The sequence below is a fragment of the Panthera onca genome, chromosome B2, assembly GCF_046562875.1.
Source record: "Panthera onca isolate mPanOnc1 chromosome B2, mPanOnc1 haplotype 2, whole genome shotgun sequence".
NCBI lineage: Eukaryota > Metazoa > Chordata > Mammalia > Carnivora > Felidae > Panthera > Panthera onca.
This window is the reverse complement of record NC_138343.1, coordinates 29170478-29189512: the sequence shown is the minus strand read 5'-3', so window position 1 is coordinate 29189512 and position 19035 is coordinate 29170478. Positions and strand designations below refer to the sequence as shown.

The 19035-nt window shown below is 45.8% G+C and overlaps 1 protein-coding gene across 3 annotated transcripts; it reads right to left on the bottom strand.

Moving 5' to 3' along the window:
- Positions 1-2647: 2647 nt before the first annotated feature.
- Positions 2648-19014, bottom strand: ABCF1 (ATP binding cassette subfamily F member 1). Of its 3 annotated transcripts, none has more exons than XM_060614996.2 (25): positions 18871-19014; positions 14471-14517; positions 14162-14251; positions 13920-14046; positions 13733-13770; positions 13540-13647; positions 12019-12093; positions 11821-11937; positions 10871-10975; positions 10181-10303; positions 9673-9773; positions 9494-9579; positions 9081-9220; positions 8847-8995; positions 8436-8519; positions 8117-8241; positions 7816-7928; positions 7525-7696; positions 7285-7359; positions 7122-7192; positions 5662-5694; positions 5411-5579; positions 5167-5231; positions 5008-5080; positions 2648-4883 (listed from the first exon to the last, which is right to left on the bottom strand). In XM_060614996.2, the coding sequence occupies exons 1-25, from the start codon at positions 18941-18943 to the stop codon at positions 4717-4719; spliced, it is 2526 nt and encodes an 841-aa protein (XP_060470979.1). In that variant the 5' UTR covers positions 18944-19014; the 3' UTR covers positions 2648-4716. The 3 variants fall into 3 exon arrangements, with proteins under 3 accessions (XP_060470979.1, XP_060470980.1, XP_060470978.1); XM_060614997.2 differs by having other exon boundaries at positions 13920-14049; positions 14471-14536; positions 18871-19005; XM_060614995.2 differs by having other exon boundaries at positions 2649-4883; positions 13920-14049.
- Positions 19015-19035: the final 21 nt, after the last annotated feature.

Sequence of the window (19035 nt, the reverse complement as noted above, 5' to 3'; positions counted from 1 at the left end):
TTTAGTGTTCATCAGAATCAACTGAGGGGCTTATTAAAAGACAGGAATGGGGTCCAGCAAATTTTCTAATTGAGTAGTTCTGGGATGGATCTAGAGATTTTGCATTTCTAACAAGTTCCCATGTGTTGCTGATGCTGATCTGGAAAACACTGAAAGACACTGCCCTAGAACACAGGATTGGTCACACGAGGGCATAACCTAAATTTCACAGGTGTCATTTACATTTAGCAAGGCCAATGGGGCTAATTTTATCTTCTCTTTGCTGAGTCCTCAGAGGGGTTGTGCCCAGTCAGCGTATACAAGCTCTGTGCACTTAGGACCTGAGAAAAGCACCTAAAAAGAGGTAAAATATGAGGTAAAAAAAAAGATTTAAAAATAAAAAATAAAATATGAATGAAGTAGGGGTGCATGGCTGGCTTGGTCAGTGGAGTGTGCAACTCTGGAGCTTAAGGGTGTGTGCTGGAGCCCTACGTTGGGGGCAGAGATTACTTAAAAATTTTTTAACGTTGAAAAAAAAAATGTAGTAGTACCAGCTCAAGTGGAAAAATCTAGTGGGCCACTCTCTGGCTTGTGCTTCCCTATCTCTGGCATCAAGCCACAAGAACTTTTAGAGCTCAAAGTTTTTTCTACGTTAATTTAAAATTTAGTTCAGCCATTTTTCTTTCAAATTCTCCATGGAAATCCAAAGCGACCCATTTCCATGCCTTCACCAATTCCCCTGCAGGCACTTCTCTCCATTTCAGCTGGTCTGTTCTTCCTTTCTGCTTCCATTCCCCCTGCCCCTGAAATACCCTTTCAACTTTAGACATTCTCTGTCAACCCCACCCAAAGCACACCAGTTCCATCTCCAATTCTAGATCATCACTGTTCTAGTTTCCCCATTCCTGCTCCTGGGCAGTAAACCTAATGTTGCAAAAAACACAAATCCTACCATCTTGACACCAACTCAACACTTACTGCTACTTGGCAATTCCTCTTGATTGGCACCCAAGCTCCTGAATGAGATCCATCCAGTGTGAGCACCATTTCCTCTTCACCTGAAAATATCTGAGCCTATGTGATCTTCCTTTCCCAGAGGAAGAAGGGTATCAGTTTCCAAGGCAGTATCTAACCCTCTCTCAGCATCTCCTCTACCCACTCAACTATTCACCCAGCAGCCAGAACAATTTTGTAAAAATCAAAACACGGGCACCTGGGTAGCTCAAATGGTTGTGTCGGACTCTTGATTTTGGCTCAGGTCATGATCTCCTGGTTCACGAGATGGAGCCCCACGTTGGGCTCTGTGCGGACAGTGCAGAGCCTGCTTGGGTGTTCTCCCTCTCTGTGCCCCTCCCACTCTTTCAAAAACAAATACACATTAAAAATAATAAATTCTCACCACTGTGTGAGAATGGCCTCCCATTGCTCCTCAAACAGTATCCCAACTCACCATCAAGGCTTACAGGCTCTGAGTGTCCTGGCCCCTGCTCTATCTCAAGCTGCCTATCTTGTCTATGTCAAGCTCTTCTGGCTCCAGGGTCCCTGAAACACTATGGTTTCTTCCCTGAGGGCTCTTCTTTTCCACTCACCTAGTTCCTTCACTACCTTCAGGCCTTGGCTTTAATGTTATTCCTGAGAAGTCTTATTCACTGGATTTAAAGCCCACCCCCTACCCTTTCTATCCTAGCTCCAAAGGCAGCAGAGTTCCTATCCTTGCACTAACAGAATCCCAAGCGATGCTCATGCTGCTGGTCTGGGACACTTTGAACATCACTACCCAGAACAGCCAGTTCGGTGTCCCAGTTGTTGCATTTAGCACTGGCCACAAAATGGCAACTTTGGATACTCCCATGCTGTATGGCCACAAGGCTCATTCCTGGTTTTCACTTTTCTTATTGTAGTTTCTTACTGTAGTGTACTGGCACTATTTCCTAAAACCTCTTTGTGTGTTCCTAAAACACAGAGCTATCCTGGCTCTCATGCTCTTCCAGGACTCACGCTTTGGTTACCCTGTCCACATTTTACACAGAGGGAAAACATCCAGGACACTGGAGTCAGCTAAACAAGAGCCATCATATCAGCAACAACCATCTCTGTTGAGGGCAGATGATTGTGGGCAGGTCGGTGTCCTCTGTTTCATTAGGAAGGTATGCAGAAGAATCTCTGCTTTTCAAAACCATTTCTATGGTAGTTATTATGTACATTAGTGCATGACTTATAGATAATAAAAGTTGTCTATGAGTAAGAATATTTGTTAACAAAATTCCATTTTCCAGGCTTTGGGTTATCCATACATACTGTACCATATAAACCATATTTTTTGTTCTTTTTGCATTGTATTTTTTTGCCCACATTTAAGTGCATTATTAATAACTCCATTACTAAGTATGTATATTGAAGGAAAAAGTACAATTTGTGTCCATGTATGGAAGCTGTTTTGAAGCATCAAGTACTTGTAGTGAAGTTGATAAAAAACTTGAAATGCAAAATTTTGGTATTCGTTTTATAAATAACATTCCTATATATTTTATGCATCATCTCATCTAGACCAGTGAACTGAAAAGTGTAGAGTGTAATGTGAAACACATCTAACAAAAAAATTTAAAACACTTTAGAAAATAATTGCCTAATCCCTTAATAATCCTACAAGGTACTTTTTTTTTTTTGGTTTATTCATTTATTTTGAGAGTGCACAAGCAGGGGAGGGGCATAGTGAGAGAGGGAGAGAGAGGAACCCAAGCAGGTTCCGTACTGTCAGCACAGAGCCTGATGCGGGGCTCCATCTCACAAACCATGAGATGGTGACCTGAGCCAAAATCAAGAGTCAGTCAGTTAAGACTGAGCCACCCAGGTGTCCCTAGGTACACACTTTCAATCTTTTTACAGATGAGAAAACCAGTACCAAGAGGCTAAGTAGCCTGTCCAACATCATACTGTTAGTAAGTAGACTTGAAACCTGGCTCCCATTACTTCACATAATTGTGGAAATTACTTTACATAAAACATCTTACTCAGGTGCTTGGTTTAAGACCCTGATTTTTTCCCCTCAAATTCCATAAGAGGAGTAGTTCCTTTCTAATTTGAGATGTTCCCTAACAACACTATTTCCACACCAAAACTACAAAATCTGTACCTCAGGCTATTACTTATTCACTTGGTCAAAAAATAGTCTCCCCAAAATAGATATCCAAGCTGTCAGACTTAACCAAACAGCTCCTCATATTCCCTCTGGAACTGGATACATCAGATCATTCTCTTCTTTCTCCCCAACTCCCACACATCTCTCCCATCCTTTCCTTCCCATGCCTCCCCTACCCTAGTTCAGCATTTAGTTACCTCACCCACAACAAGTTATGGATTCCATTCCATTCCATTCCATTCCATTCTGTAGTCGACCTCACCCATCACCACCTAAAGTCACCAACCACCTGCCACTGGTTACTTTCCAAATCTACCTCTCCAATATAATAGTAAGAAAAATGGCCACACCAGCTACGCTTTCAAATTAACTCCCAAATAGTTTTTTCTTCTTTCCAGGCCTGAGATCTCTCTTTTCCTACATTCCAAAAATGACTCCCTATTTTCTCATTATTCAAATTCTTTTTATTTTTCAAGAGGCCCACCCTGAAGTGATCCTGTCTATCAAATAATCAAGTTCTGGATCATCTTTCCCTTTTATGAGCACATGGCAACTTATAGAATCTAGAGGACACACATTTGGCAATTAACCAAATCACCTTTACACTCATGTCTCATTTTCTAAAGTCTTCTGTAGCTAAACTATTGATGCAGGCAGACCTTGTCTTTTCCTTTTTGTACACTCCACAGTGCTATATGAGATGTCAGTTACTTAAGAACTTTTCAGAGTATCAGTACTGTGGGGCCCTGACCACAGAGCAAAGCTTGGACAATGGGAGGCCCAAGAGTCCCAGATGGAAGGGATGAACCCCTTTCTGTTCCTATCTGAAGGGCTGGAGAATCCTCAAACAGCAAGCACCATCTAAAATGCATAAGACTACAAATTAGATCCATCTGTATTAGTGGGGAAGCGTGGATACTGAATGCTGTTAGCAATAAAGTGAATCAAAACTAAAAATAGTCCCAATGCCCATGAATCTCCAAACAGCGACAGGATGGCAACAACAACTTTATTTCCTCCCCTTGTAAAGGGAGATTCAAGTTGAGGGGCAATTTCCTTGCCCCCAAGTCCCCAACTACAAAAAGACTGCAGGCACCAAGCTCTGGGCTGGGTAACAGCCTAGGCCTCACAACTTGCCTCCAGCACTGAGCTGCAGTAACTGTTTGTATCAGTAAGTCAGCATTAAATCCACCAGAAAAGAACAGCACCACTCAAAGACCAGGGGACTAGATAGGCCTGAAGCTTTCTGGTGGACCACAGGCAGGGTTCTTGGTGATGAAAGTCTCTAGACAACTGGCCACATAAGTTAGGCTAGATGGAGCCCACAACGATGAAGGTCATCTCTGTGTATATGGAGGAATGTCAAGGATAAGGCCAGCTCAGTTATCTGAAGAAAACTGTAACAGGCTAGTTTTTCAGAGAAAAGGAACCAAAGTGGTACCCTGGTCACATCAAGACCATGCTCTGCCTTCCTGTGCCTGAGTAGTTGCTGGGTCAGCTGCAGACCAGAGGCAGGCTTCCAAGCAGAGAAAGGGAGACAACAGGGGACTTCTAGGCCACACAAGCTTGTCTTTCAGGAGACTTCCAGGAAGGAAAACTCACTCTCGGGGTCTGTTGACCATGACTTCACCCAGAGCCTCCAACACCTCCCGCTTGTAGTCCTCAAAGTCACCATCGATCTGGCTTACACTCTGCTCCTCCACCACCCACAGCTGGCAGTTGGTTTCGGTGATGAGTCGGGCATCATGGCTGACGACGATCACAGCTTTGAAAAAAGATGTGAGAAGGGAGAGTAGGGACGAAGAAGGCAAAGACAAATGAGAACGTGAAGAACAAATGAGACAAATGAGAACCAGGAAAGGAGGAGGGTGCACCCTGAGCTGACTTACCACCCTTGTATTCATTGATGGCTTCCCCAAGAGCATCAATAGACTCAATGTCCAAGTTATTGGTGGGTTCATCCTATGGAAGAGACATTCCATGACCAAGTGTTACAATTCTTTTCATTACTGTCACCTTTACCCCCTCCCATAGTCCAGCTCACTCACCAAGATGAGGACATCGGGTTCCCGACAAGCCAGCTCAGCAAACACAACTCGGGCTTTTTGCCCACCTGTAGCAAAGGAAAAAGAGGGCCATCACACTTCACTGCCTTACGTTTCTGAAGATAAACTCTGAAGATGTGTGTGTGCAGAGATTCCCCAAGTCCTAGCTGTTCTTTTCTGACTCTAGGTATAGTCTGGAGGTGTGAAAATTGAGGAGGACACCTTCCCTAGCCCCCTACAGTGGTACCAGAGAGTTTGCAGATCTGGATGGTGTGGGCATGACTCTCAAGGCCAAAGCGGCCTAGGCACTTCCGGGCATCCTGGTAGGGCAGGTTGAAGCCCCGCTGCAGATATTCAGTGGGTGTCTCCTCCATGCGCAGCTGTTCTGCATACTGCTGGTTGAAGAAGCCAATTTTCTGCCCAAGAGAGGAAGGCAGTCTGTAAAAATCATACTTCCTCTATCAGGCTCTTCCTCCCTAATTCCCAAAGCCAACTTACCAACCGGTGGTTCTTTCTCATTTCTCCACGAGTCTGCAAGGAAAAAGCAAGTGGGAAGATAAGGGAATGGAGAGGAAGATGCTGCCCCTCCACATCCTCACTTTTCTTAAGGGGAGACAAATATCAGAATTGGGCTGGGAATCAGTCCATGCAAGAAGGGGAACCCAGATGTCCTCCCTAATGTGACAAAGGCACATCCAGGAAATGACAAGAGTACGGGGCAAAGGGGAGTGAGATGACAATAAAGGAGGGGACACAAAAAGCACAGATTCAGAACCAAGAGAGGGCTGACCACAACCAACAAACACCCCCTTCCCACCCAGCAAGATCCACCAATGGCAACTTTTTCAGGGTTCTGCCTCACATGGGAGTTAAGAGACTGTGAGAGGATCTAAGAAAAAACACCTTGAGGTGTATGAAGAAATGGGCCCTTCTCAACATTTTCCTGGAGGGAGTAAAGATGGTTACAACCAATCAAAAGCACTGTATAGCAGTATGTTGTAAATCCTAAAAACAATTCTAGAAAGTTTATCCTAAAAAAAAAAACTACAGTCATGAACATGTACAATAATATTTACTGGAGCACTTGGGTTGCTCAGTTGGTTAAACACCTGACTTCGGCTCAGGTCATGATGTCACGATACATGAGTTTGAGTCCCGCATCAGGTGAGCTCAAGCCCCCCTTTGGATGAGCCCCACCTTCTCTCTCTCTCCCTCTCTCTGCCCATGGGATTCTCTTTCTCTTTCACTCTCTCTGCCCCTTGCTCACTTGCACCCTCTCAAAAAAAAAAAAAAAAGTTTACTATAGGATTGACCTTCAGTGAAAAACCAGAAAAAAATCTAAACGACTATGATCAAATAAACTATAAATCCACAAGAAACAAATGTACACAGGTAATTATTGGCATGGAAAAATACTTGATGTGTATTATCTGAGAACTGGCTATGAAACAATTCATCTGAGAACCCACTTTTGTTAAAAAAAAATTATATGCACATTTGCAGAGAAGAAAAAGAGAAAGTAATCCATCTAAATTAATACTGGTTATCTCCAGACTTTTCTGACTCCTGCAATTTCTTTTTTTCTTAAGTTTTTTATTTTTGAGAGAGAGGGAGAGGGCAGAGAGGGAGACAGAATCCCAAGCAGGTTCCCTGCTGTCAGTACAGAGCCCAACATGGGGCTCGATCCCAGGAACCGTGAGATTATAACCTGAGTGGAGATCAAGAGTCAGAGGCTTAACCAGATGAGTCACCCAGGTGCCCCTAGTCCAACCCTTCTCCTGGCTCTCTCCCCTGATCTACAGTGTTCTCCTCTCTAGCACCTCTGAGGAAAAGGAAACATCTACGATGAATTCTGTATTTAAATCTCCAGCACAGAGGGGGCTGCTTGATTCTAGCATTTGGTGAACAGCTGCCTTTTCACACTCGTCATGCTCTCTGGTCCTGGCACCAGGACTTACTGGTGTCAGCTTGCCCGTCAACAACAGAAGCAGGGTGCTCTTCCCCACACCGTTAGGGCCCACGATGCAGACTGCAAGGAGGAAGACAGGTGGTCAAAGAGGTCCTCAGAAACTGTCCCTGTAGCCCTGCTTCACGTCCCCAAACCACTTGACACCAACTCACTCCTTGAATCCATGTCAATGCCAAAATCCAGGTTCTTAAAGAGTGGTTTCTGCCCCTCATAGCCAAACGTCACACCTGAGAATCAGGAAAAGAAGTGATATACTTTCTTTTCAGAATCACTCTGAAGGTGTCCTAAAGTCCTTTCCTGGCCTTGGAGAAAAGGAATGGATCCCACGCTGGGTGGAAGACGTGGGGTGCACACACTTCCGCCCTGCGTTGGTGGGGTCTGCAGCTGCTCACCATGCAGACCCAGCACAGGAGGGCTGAGCGGTGGGGGATTAGGGAAAGTAAAGCGCACAGTGTACTCCTTGGGGCGCTTCAGGAGCTCAGGGGCCTCTTGCGATTCCTCATCTTGGTTTTTCCGCCGGCATTTCTGCTGCTTTCGAGTCAGGGCTTCCTTTGTCTGCTTTTCCTGGAGAGGAAGGGGAAAAGGAGAAATTCACACCCTTCACAGCAGTCCTTGAAATGGAGAGCAGTGTCACAGAGTTCCCTCTTTCTCCATATTGAGAGAAAAACCCCCCAGGTGCTTACTGCCTGCTTGGTGGACTTGCCACCTGCCTTTAGCTCCTTCAGCTTCTTCTCCTGCTTCTCATACTGCTTCAGCAGTTCTTTCTGCTTCTGCTGATACATCTTCTTGAAGGTCACTGAGGCAGAAAAGGAGGATGGGCAACAATGGTTGTCTTCCTCCCCAGCAGAGGGACAACCAGAACTGGTGAGGACAGAGTTGGGCATCACTGTCTAGACTCTTTTAAGATTTAGCTAATCATTGCATCCCTATGGGTCTTCCCTCCAAGGCCTCGTCTCTTTCCTCCCCCCAACAAATGATCCTTACTGTAATTGCCCCGATAGTAATGGAGCCGCTGGGCATCGAGATGAATAATATCGGTGCAGACATCATCCAGAAAGCCCTGGTCATGGGAAACGATGAGCAATGTCTTCCGCCAGCCCTGGAGGTAGCTGGGTTTTAGAAGAGTGTGGACAGGTCACAATGGTCAGTTTAGGGTTAAGTCAGGGAAACAGACTGACAAAACAGGGAGGAAAAGAGAAAGGGGCTGGATAGAGTGCTGTCAAGGACAGAGTGTAAACAGCTAGAAGAGACAAGGACAGAATGACAACCAATGACGCAAAGACTGCAGTCAAAGGTGACGCACTTATTGAGCCAGATGACAGCATTGAGGTCCAGGTGGTTGGTAGGTTCATCCAACATCAGCAGCGTGGGCTCCATGAACAATGCCCTAGAAGGTGAGGCAGCAGAATGTAGGGTCAGGGGTAGAAGATTCTCGCTCAGAGAACTCCAAAGAAGCCTCTGGCAGGTGAGACCATGAACACTCCTTCCATATCTCTCCTCAGAGAGCAGGAGATGTTGAAAAGATTATGCCCCCAGGTAGGGACGAAAGATCTTGAGTCTGGCAATGCAGACAATACAGGAAGGAGCAGGAAGACTTGAAACTCCCTACTGGCCTTAGAAGAACAGGAAGAAGAGAAAGCCCCGCCCTCCGCCACCCCCACCCATGCGTGGATTGATGCTGCAAAGGGGAAAGGCAGGGAGGTGGGTGGCCCACCTGGCCAGGGAGACACGCATGCGCCAGCCCCCAGAGAACTTCTGTGTGGGCCGATTCTGCATTTCAGGGTCAAAGCCCAGACCAGCCAGGATCCGCCGGGCTTTGGCCTCTGCAGCTGCCGCCCCAGTCGCCCGCAATTCCTCATATACCTGGAGGAGGGAGAAGAGGACACATGTCCAAAGGTTCCAGGAACCCCCAACTCTTAGCCCATGTCCCCTGCGCCATCTCCTCTACCTTCTCTAGCCTCTCAGCAGCTGCATCATCTCCCTGCTCCAGCTGCCCCTGGAGCCGTCGCTCCTCTTCCAACAGTTTCAATCGCTTGGTGTCGGCCCGAAGAACAGCCTGCACAGCTGGTGTCTCATCTGCTACCACCTCTGGGGGGTCAGGGGAGAAAAGGCCAGTTGCCCTGAGGGCCAAGTCTCCCATTCCTTCTTTTCTTCAGCTAAATTTCAGGTTTGTCTGACCTTGCCCAATTCTTTGTACTTATTCCAAAGAAATTTTCTCAAGTCTTTCCTTAGCATCCATCTCCCAGTCCCCAATCTTACCTTAGAACCTTTCCCACTCCATAACCACAATTTCTTCTGTTCTTGGTTGACTCTTCTACCCCAACTGCCCACCCCTCAGGCCCATCCCACCACTGGCCTCACCCTGCTCACACAGCAGCACGTCAATGTTGGGAGGTATGCTCAAGGCCCGGTTGGCAATGTGCTTGAGGAGAGTAGTCTTGCCCTTGCTGGGGAACGAGAACTATTAAGACCAGGCCATCCCTGAAAAACCTTTTTTTTTCCAGCCCCTCCCCTTTTATAGCTCCAGCCCTTCTCCTCACCCGTTGGGTCCCACTAGCCCATAGCGGCGGCCAGCTACAATGTACAAGTCTGCGTTGACAAATAACTCCTTGCCGTGGGCCGAGATGCTGAACTTCTCCAGCTGCAGTTGTCAGGGAAGCAGTGGCAGAAGAAAGAAAAGCACATGAGAACCCTCCTCTTTCAGACAACTTTCTCCCTGCTGGGAAGCCTCTGACAAAACAGATAGCTCCAGCATGACCCTCTTCACCATGCTGGTCCACTTCCTGTCCACAGCTTTGAAGGAGAGTCTCCCAAATTCTAAATGAGTCCAGCCAATCCCACCCTTCCTGCCCCCCAAGGGTGGACCCCTCTAGTTGTGTTGGTTTTCCTATCTTCTCACTGAAGCTGGCAGAAGTCAAGGTATGGAAAACACCTCCAAGCTTTCTTCCAATATACCACTCATACCTGGCTTCCTCGGCTGCCATGGCCACTCGGAAAGGTGGCACTTCCTTGAGTAAACTGGTTGGGAGGGAGCCTCTCAGACCTTACCTTAATGTCAGATGCATTTTCTAACATGGCTTGGCGGGAGGACACCTCTGCTTGGGACACAGAGAAATCATTTTCAGCAGCATTGGCTGCTTTTAATGAAGCCACCTGGCGCTCATACTCCATCTGAGAAAGAAGGAAAGCCCACATGAGGCCACTGTCTGCCAGTTACCCATCACAACACAGCCACACGTCATCAGACACCAAAAAAAAGGTCCACAAAATACATCTGTTTCTTTATTCCAACTGTTGTTCTTACAGTAACCTCAAAAGCTCCCTTTTGCCCCAATTCAGATGTCCCCTAGTTTAAAAAAAAATTTTTTTTTGAAGATTTTATGAAATCTGTACACCCAATGTGGGGCTGGAACTCGATCAAGAGTTGCATGCTCCACCTACTGAGCCAGCCAGGAGTCCAACTGAAATATTAAAAAAGTCAAACGCGGGGCGCCTGGGTGGCTCAGTCAGTTGAGTGTCCGACTTAGGCTCAGGTCATGATCTCAGTCTGTGGGTTCGAGCCCCACGTCAGGCTCTGTGCTGACAGCTCAGAGCCTGGAGCCTGTTTCAGATTCTGTGTCTCCCTCTTTCTCTGACCCTCCCCTGTTCATGCTCTCTCTCTGTCTCAAAAATAAATAAATGTTAAAAAAAAAAAAAAAAAAAAAAGTCAAACGCTCCTAATTCTGACCGAGATCTTACTTGTTTCTTTAGCTTTTTCTTCTCCTTTTTGCTAAGATGCACATAAGGATCATCAGCCTTAGACTCCCCTTCTTCTTCCTCCTCTTCTCCTTCTTCCTCTGAACCCTGTGAGAACGAGATGATGAAAAACAAGAGACCCCTTCTAGAACTCAGATTTCATGTCATTCACCCAGCCCCACAGTTAGCTCGTTCCTTTCCCAGAGTCCTGAAATTTCTTGGTGGGTCCTCTCACTCTCTCACACACACTCCTGGGCTCCCTGGGGTCCTTCACCCACTTCTGTGTCAGGAATGACAGAAGACAAATAGTATGAATGTGTATGTACAAAGTATAACAGTTCTACCCACCTACAAACAAAACTGCCCATACCACTGGGGAGGAAATAAATGAAACAGCTTTTACTCATGTATCAAATGAGTTTCTGTGGCTTACATGTTAACATGCAAAGAAAACGTCCAGAAACCCTAACATACAGCACTAAGAAATCTAACAGAATCCAGAATTAGAACGTTCTAGAGGTGGAAAGACTGCAAAGATCACTAGATCATACAGATAACCGTGCCCTGAGAAGGTGGAAAGGTCACACAGGTGGTGAGTGGCAGAGCCAGAACCCAGATCATCTGAGGCTACCACCAGGGTCCCTTCCTCTCTGAATCAAGAGCTAAATGGTTTGTGGGCCAAATCTCACCTGATGCCTATTTTTATACAGCCCAAGCGCTAAGAATGGTTTTACATTTTCAAAGAATTTTTTTAAAAAACAGGAATATGCATCAGAGATTGTATGTGGTCCACAAAACCAAAAATATTTACTATGTGGCCCTTTACAAAAGCCTGCTAATTCCTGCTCTGGGTAGTAATGCCACCCCCAGATCCTGCTCCCCTCCCCCAACCAAGAGCCACAGAAGGCCAGTCCCTCAGCCAATCTTCCTTCCCCCAACACCAAAATACACACCTGCTCTGCCTTCATGGTCTTCTCCCTCCCTTGTCTGGGTGGCTCCTTTTCTTTTGTTATTTCTTCTTCTTCATCCTCCTCCTCTTCATTGTCCAGAGCAGCAAATTTATTTTGAGGCTAACAGGGAAAAAACAACAGAGCTGATGAAATGTTCTAATTCCTGAGACCCAGCACCTCCTCCTGCCAATACTCCCTCACCTTGGTCTTCCCCTTTGACTTCTCTTCCTTTCCCTTTCTGCCCTTCAGCCCAGGCTGTTGTTCCTCAGATACAGCCTGGAGAACACACACACACACAGAAAATTAATTTGTTAACTTATTTATCAAGCATTTCTAGGGAGTCTAGAACTAGGAGCTAACTATACTGAGTGCTCCTCAGAAAACAAATGAGACCTAGGAAAACCCTAGTTTCTACCTTGAGGTGAAACAGTGAAAAAATAGCTAGATGATGTCAGCAAAGCTAAGGGAACACGAGTCAGGAAAACGAACATGGGTGGGGTGGCACTAGCACTGGAGGGCTTCCTCGAGAGGGCACATCTTGAGAGGAAAAAATGGACTTGAGCTTAGAGAGAGCATTCTAAGGAAAAGGGAAGACACAACATAAAGAAAAAAGAAAGGCTTTGGGGTGCGTGTCTGGTTCAGCTGGTGGAGTACACGACTCTTCATGTTGGGGTCATGGGTTCAATCAAACTCTATGTAGGGGTAGTGCTTAAAAGGGTGGGGGGGCGGGGAACCTGGCTGGCTCAGTCAGTACAGCATGCAAGTCTTGATCTTGGGGTTAAGTCTGAGCCCCAAGTTAGATGTGAAGATTACTTAAAAAACAAACAAAACCACAAATACTTCAACACAGGCATAAAACTGAATGCCAAGGTGTGAACAGGCTAATTTGAAACATATACACAGAAGAATCCCAAGTAACCTTGCAAAAGGGGTCCGAGTGGAAAAGCAAAAACTTGAGGCCCTTTGCTTTAGATTTTGAGTCTAATCTGGGGTGCCTGGGGTGGCTCAGTCAGTTAAACGTCCAGCTTCGGCTTGGGTCATGAGCTCGAAGTTTGTGAATTGAAGCCCCACATCAGGCTCTCTGCTGTCAGTGCAGAGCTTGCTTTAGATCCTCTGTCCCCCTTTCTCTGCCCCTCCCCTGCTCACATACATTCTTTCTCAAATAAACGTTAAAAAAAAAAAAAAAAAAAAAAAAAAGATGATTTTGATAGTGTGAGACCTAAAAGAACTAGTTTTTTTTTTTTTTTTTTAATTTTTTAATGTTTATTTTTGAGAAAGAGAGTGTGAGCAAGGGAAGGGCAGAGAGAGGGAGAGAGAGAGACAGACAGACAGACAGACAAACAGAGAATATGGAGCAGGCTCCAGGCTCCGAGCTGTTAGCACAGAACCCGACACGGGACTCGAACCCACAAACCATGAGATCATGACCTGAGCCAAAGTTGGACTCTCAACTGACCGAGCCACCCAGGCACCCCTAAAAGAACTAGTTTAAAAGCAGGAAATGGGGAGTGTGGCTTGCTCAATCAGTGACACATGTGACTCTTGATCTCAGGATTGTGAGTTCGAGCCCACACTGGGTATAGAGATTACTTAAAATCTTAAAAGGAATTAAAGTTAAAAAATTAAAAAAATAAAAGCAGGAAAAAAAGCAGGGGAATTACCACACCATGGCCAGAAGGTGCTACATGGGGTGGGAGTGACCAGTAGAGTGGCCACTTTCACCTTATTAATCCGATTCTTTTCCAACTTGGCAGGCTTGGGAGGATGTTTTTCTTCCTCCTCCTCATCCTCACTTTGATCCTGAATCAGGGCTGCAAAAACATTACCACCCTAGAGAATGAAAGGGCCAGAGAAATCAGTGGGATGGTCAAGTTTGCCGCCCTGGGGTCTCTTGTTTATCACACAGATGGCTTACCTTGGTTTTCTTCCCTCCTCGGGGTATTGGGGCAGGTACTGAAATGACACGACAGTTGGGAAGATGAAGTAGGAAAAATTATAATGTCTGGTTACTCAATCTAATCCAACTCAAAATCAAGAAATGAGGCACTTTATTATTCATGACTCAGGGATTCTGGGAACCCATTTCCCCTCAGGTCATTTACCCTCATCCTCCTCATCACTGGCTGGTACTGAGAGCTTCTTAAGACGCTCCATGAGCTCTTTCTCTTCTCCATCATCGTCCACGTCCTTCTTCCGCCGGCCTTTTCGGGTGTCTCGTTTCTTTTTTTGCTGCTGAAAGGAAAAGAGAGTAAGACAACGAAGCCCAGGCCCCTCTCTGCTGCACAGAGAGTTCCCCACTAACCGACTGAACCAACGTGGGCTGGACCCCCTGACACTTGAGAACCTGCTGTTGCTGTTGCGGCTGCTCCTTCTCCTTGAGCACTTTCTCTTCTTCCCCAGCCTGTTTATCTTCTACTGCTAGTTCCTCAAAGAACTGTAAAAGGAGTTAAGAGATAGGTAAATGTGGCTCAGAGACCAACCAAGTCCTTCTCTGCCACACACAGGCCCACTGAACCTCCAGTCCACCCTCACCTTGCTTCCTTTCTTGAAAAGATCTTTCCTCCTCCCTTGGACCCCCTGCCTCCTTCACATGGGCTTATTTTGATTGGAAACACCCACTGTCATTTCTCATCCACAACCCTCATTTACTCACCGTCTTTTTGGTCTTTTTGTCCTTCTTCCCTTTCTTCACCACTTTGTCTAGAAGGTTAAGCAGACACTGTGAATGCTTATCTACAAATTCCAAAGCAGCCTGACCTCCCCTGCAAAGCCCTCAGTGGCTCCATCCTATTTTACTACTTTCTATCGTTCCTTAGGCATTTGCACTGTCCCAACTGTGCCTTGGTCTAGAGTGGCAGTGGAAGGGAGAAGTAGAATTTATAGAGTGAAGACAGAAGTGGGAAGACACAGTACTCAGAGAGGACTCCTACATTTTCTTTTTTTTTTTAAGATTTTATTTTTAAGTAATCTCAATACTCAACATGGGGCTCAAGCCCACAACCCAAAGAGTCCCATGCTCCTCCAACTGAGCCAGCCAGGTGCCCCAAAGACTCCTATGTTTTTAGCTGGGCAAAATTAGTTGGGATAGTGGTACCATTTATTAACTCAGGACATACTGGAAGAGAAGGTCCTCTCTAAAAGGACAAAGATAGTATAAATTTGGTTTGCCATATGTCATTTGTGAAAAGCTGCAGACTGTGTAAACGGAGCTGTCTGGTAAATAAATGAACATCTGGGTCTATGCTCCACCTGGTCTGCTCAAATAACATTCTAGCACAAATCACACTGTTATATTTAACTGTTTGTACATTAGTCTTTCAACCCAGAGAGCAACCTGACAGACTGTTTAGCTTGCGTTCCCATGGAACAAAGTAGGAAGTCTTATATAAAACCTGACTGACTGAACAAATTCCAGCTCCTCCCCTCTATCCAACCCTGTTTCCCTGAAGGCAGGGGACTATGTCTAACTCCCTCTCTCCCTGCCCCCATGAGAATGGGAGGCAGCCAGCAGCTTTATGATTTCTCTTCCTGTCCAGGCCTACCCACTATCACATTCCCCTTCAAATCATCCTATCCATCCACTGCTTTCCAATTCTATCCAGAAACACTTCTGTAATCTTAGTTTAAAAAAAAAAAAAAAAAAAAAAAAAAAATCAGGGGCACCTGGGTGGCTCAGTCAGTTAACTATCCAACTTTTGATTTTGGTTCAGGTCATGATCTCGCGGTTTGAGGGTTTGAGCCCTGCATCGTGCTCTGCCCTGAGAGTACAGAGTGTGCTTGGGATTTTCTTTCTTTCTCTCTCTGCCCCTCCCCTGCTTTCTCTCTCAAAAATAAATAAAAATTAAAATATATATATATCAGTGGCTTTCTGCTACCTACATTAAGTATTTTTCATTAAAAAAAGTTTTTTTTAATTTATTTAGTGCGAGTGGGGGAGGGGCAGAGAGAGGACAGAGAGAATCCCAAACAGGCTACGTGCTGTAAGCAGAGACTGACATGGGGCTTGAACTCACAAAACCACAAGATCATGCCCTGAGCTGAAACCAAGAATTGGACATTTAACCGACTGAGCCACCCAGGTCTCCCTATTTTTCATTTTTTTTAAAAAGTAGGCTCCTAGGCTCCACACCCAATGTGGGGCTTGAACTCGTGGGGCACCAAGTGTGGAGCCTGCTTGGGATTCTCTCTGCCCCTGCCCCTCCCCCTGTGCCCCCATGCACATGCATCCTCTCTCTCTCACACAAAACATTAAAAAGTCGCATGCTTTACTAAGTACTTTTAAATTAGAATTCCACATAGTCTGTAGTAACCAATTATTGAGGAAAGTTTTACTGACCACCCATATGCCCAAAACTGGAGTTATCAAAGAACAATCCCTATAACTTAAGACTTTACAGATTAAAAGGGTCCTATTCTATCTTTTCTGCTATATCTCTGTTTTCCTACCCACACCTATGTTCTGGACACTGACCTGTTATTGCCCCCTGATTAAGTCTCAGGCATATGTAGGTCTGTCTTTGCTTAATCTGTATCTTCCAACCAGAACACATTTCATCAAAATTTGATCCCCCATATTGGGTGAATAGTGTCAATGAATTGGAAAGATGTGCAGGAGAAATAATGAAAGGCTTTATATGCTATTCCAGAGAGTTTAATCCTAAAGACATTAGGAGGGAGGACCCACTGCAGTACAGAGGAAGGAATGGCATGATCAGCTCACCTTGACAACACTGAGGAGTGACTCCTCCCAGGTATTAATCTCTCCCCAAGGACTAACACAACGCAACCATCTCTCCCTTCCAATTTTAATTCTCTTTTGAACTTTAAACCTCACTTTGATCCTCCTAACCATAGAAAGGAAAATCCTATGCACAGGTTCAAGTGCGACAAGGTATGATCACCAAGGAAGAGGAAAAAGCTAAGTACCGCTAAAGCAATGCGGTATCCTGCATCGCTCCTCCCCTAATAGCCCCTCCCCTTCAGCACACAACTTAAACTAACTTGAAAGCCTAAGAACACTTCCTTACTATCTCTTCCCCCAATTACTGCTTTCTACTGTGGTCTCCACAGGTTCACACTAGCTCTGCTTCCTCATTTCCCATTCCTTTTTGAGCATACTCTGATCTGATTTGGGTATCATCTCCTAATGACTACTACCTTTGCCAAAGTTGCCACTGTCCCCTTAGTTGCTCAACCCAAGAAGAATTTTTTTAGTCCTGATTTTGCTGACTTCTCTGCAATATTCCATGCTACCACCTCCTCATCCTCTGCTTCCCTCCTGTCATGACTTAATTTCAGGGATCCTGTTGGCTCCTGGTTTGCCTTCAGTTTCTCTGGCTGCTCACCTTTCTCAGTCTCATCTCCTCTACCTCCTTCCTTACCTTCCCTTAATTGTTGAGGATCTTTTGGGTTCCTGTCTTCTGTCCTCTTTTGGCTTCAATCTGCATACTCTCTCAGGGGACTCCTCTGAATTCAACGTTTCAACAACACTTGCTTGTGTGTTTACTTCTAGCCTAGATCTCTTCCTGCCATCTCCTCTTAGAAGTTCCCCAGGAATCCCCAACTTGACATTCATAAAGCTGACCTTATCTCTTCCCACTCCCAACCCTACAGCCCATTTCTGATCTCAAACAATAGTATACTACCCTTTGAGTTACTTAAGTGAGTGTCATCCTTAATTCTTCTCCCTTCATTCAGTCTGTTCTCAGACCTGCTCAATGCCATTTCCTTAGTAACTCTTTAATATTCACTGTCTTGGCTTACCCTGGTACTGCTTCTCACCTAGATCATTGCCAGCACCTCTTACATAGTAGCCCTGCCTCCAATCTTGACCAATACAAGTCATTCTCCACTGCTCAGTGTTGTCAGGATGAGCTGATCACACCATGCCTTATGCACTTCAATTAGTCCTAATGTCTTCAGAATTAAAGTCTTTGGAATACCGTGTAAAGCGTTCCATTATTTGTCTCCTGCACACCTTTCCAACCCCATTACATTAGTCACCCAATATGGGGAATGGCCAGGCTCACCTACGTCTTTACCTTTGCACAAATTTCTTCCTCTGCTTGGAATGCTCTTCCCCTTGCTAACTCATACTGATTCTTTCAGAATCAACTCAGCTGCCACGTATTTCTGGGAGGCTTTGCTGACATTCCTACCCTAGCTGTCTGAGTAGATGCTTCTCCTCTCTTCTCTAGTCTCACAGCATTCTCAAGCATTCATCACTCTGTCAACCACTTTTGGATTCATGCTGTCCCCTCTACTAAACTGAGTGCCCCTTTGGGGCAAGTCTGATCTTTTGTCTCTACATTCTCAGTTTCTCTGCACAGTATCAGGTATACAGCAGGCATCCAAAAATCGCTTGTAAAATGAGTCACTGTGTATCTACTGTAATTATTTTATCTCCCCTTGAAGTGCCTTCAAATTTGGGAGGATGTCTTCATATTTTTTCTCCCTTCCCAAAACACAGTATAGGTGCTGCTTACTTAATTAAAAGCAGCTGTTTAACAAACATTCGCTGCTTTTAAGTAAACCTTAACCTTCACTGCAACACCCAGCAGCTACCCTGCACTCTTGCTCCAGATGAGTCTGATGCGTATTATGAAAGAACCCAGGGAGTCATCCTCTTGCTCCTGAGAGGGTGTGGGTGGGTGGATGTGTGACGTTTTATGTGTGCGTGAGCGCGCAGTGGGTGAGGTGTCGCACTGCTTGACAGATTCCCATGGAACGTGGAATACAGCGCGGTGGGGAAGATGTCCAAAAGGGAAGAAAAGAGGACTTTCTCATTTCTACCCATCTCTTCCACGGTACCATACGCATTCCCTCGTTTCTTGCCAAATCCCACTGAAACTCGTGCGCGACAGCCAGACACCTTCACTCCCACCCCAAACTGGCGTGCTGGGTAAACTCTTTCCGGCCGGCCCCATTACACGCATGTGCAGTAGCCTCCCTCACGGCCCGGTCAGTTTCACAACCCGTGACCCCCCCTCCTAAAATACGTGCGCTCTCTTCTTCCCTTTTCTATCTCGCTGGTTCCCTGCCTATCAGCCTCACCTGTGGGGCTCGTGCTCTCTCCATCCCCAATCCACTCGGGCTCCGGCGGCTGCTGCTTGGGTCCCTTCGGCATCTTGGTGGCAGTTACAGCTACTCTGGCGACCCCGGGCGGTATTTCCGCTTCCGGCAGCGTGGTGTCCCGAATGGGGCGGGCTCTCCACTTTG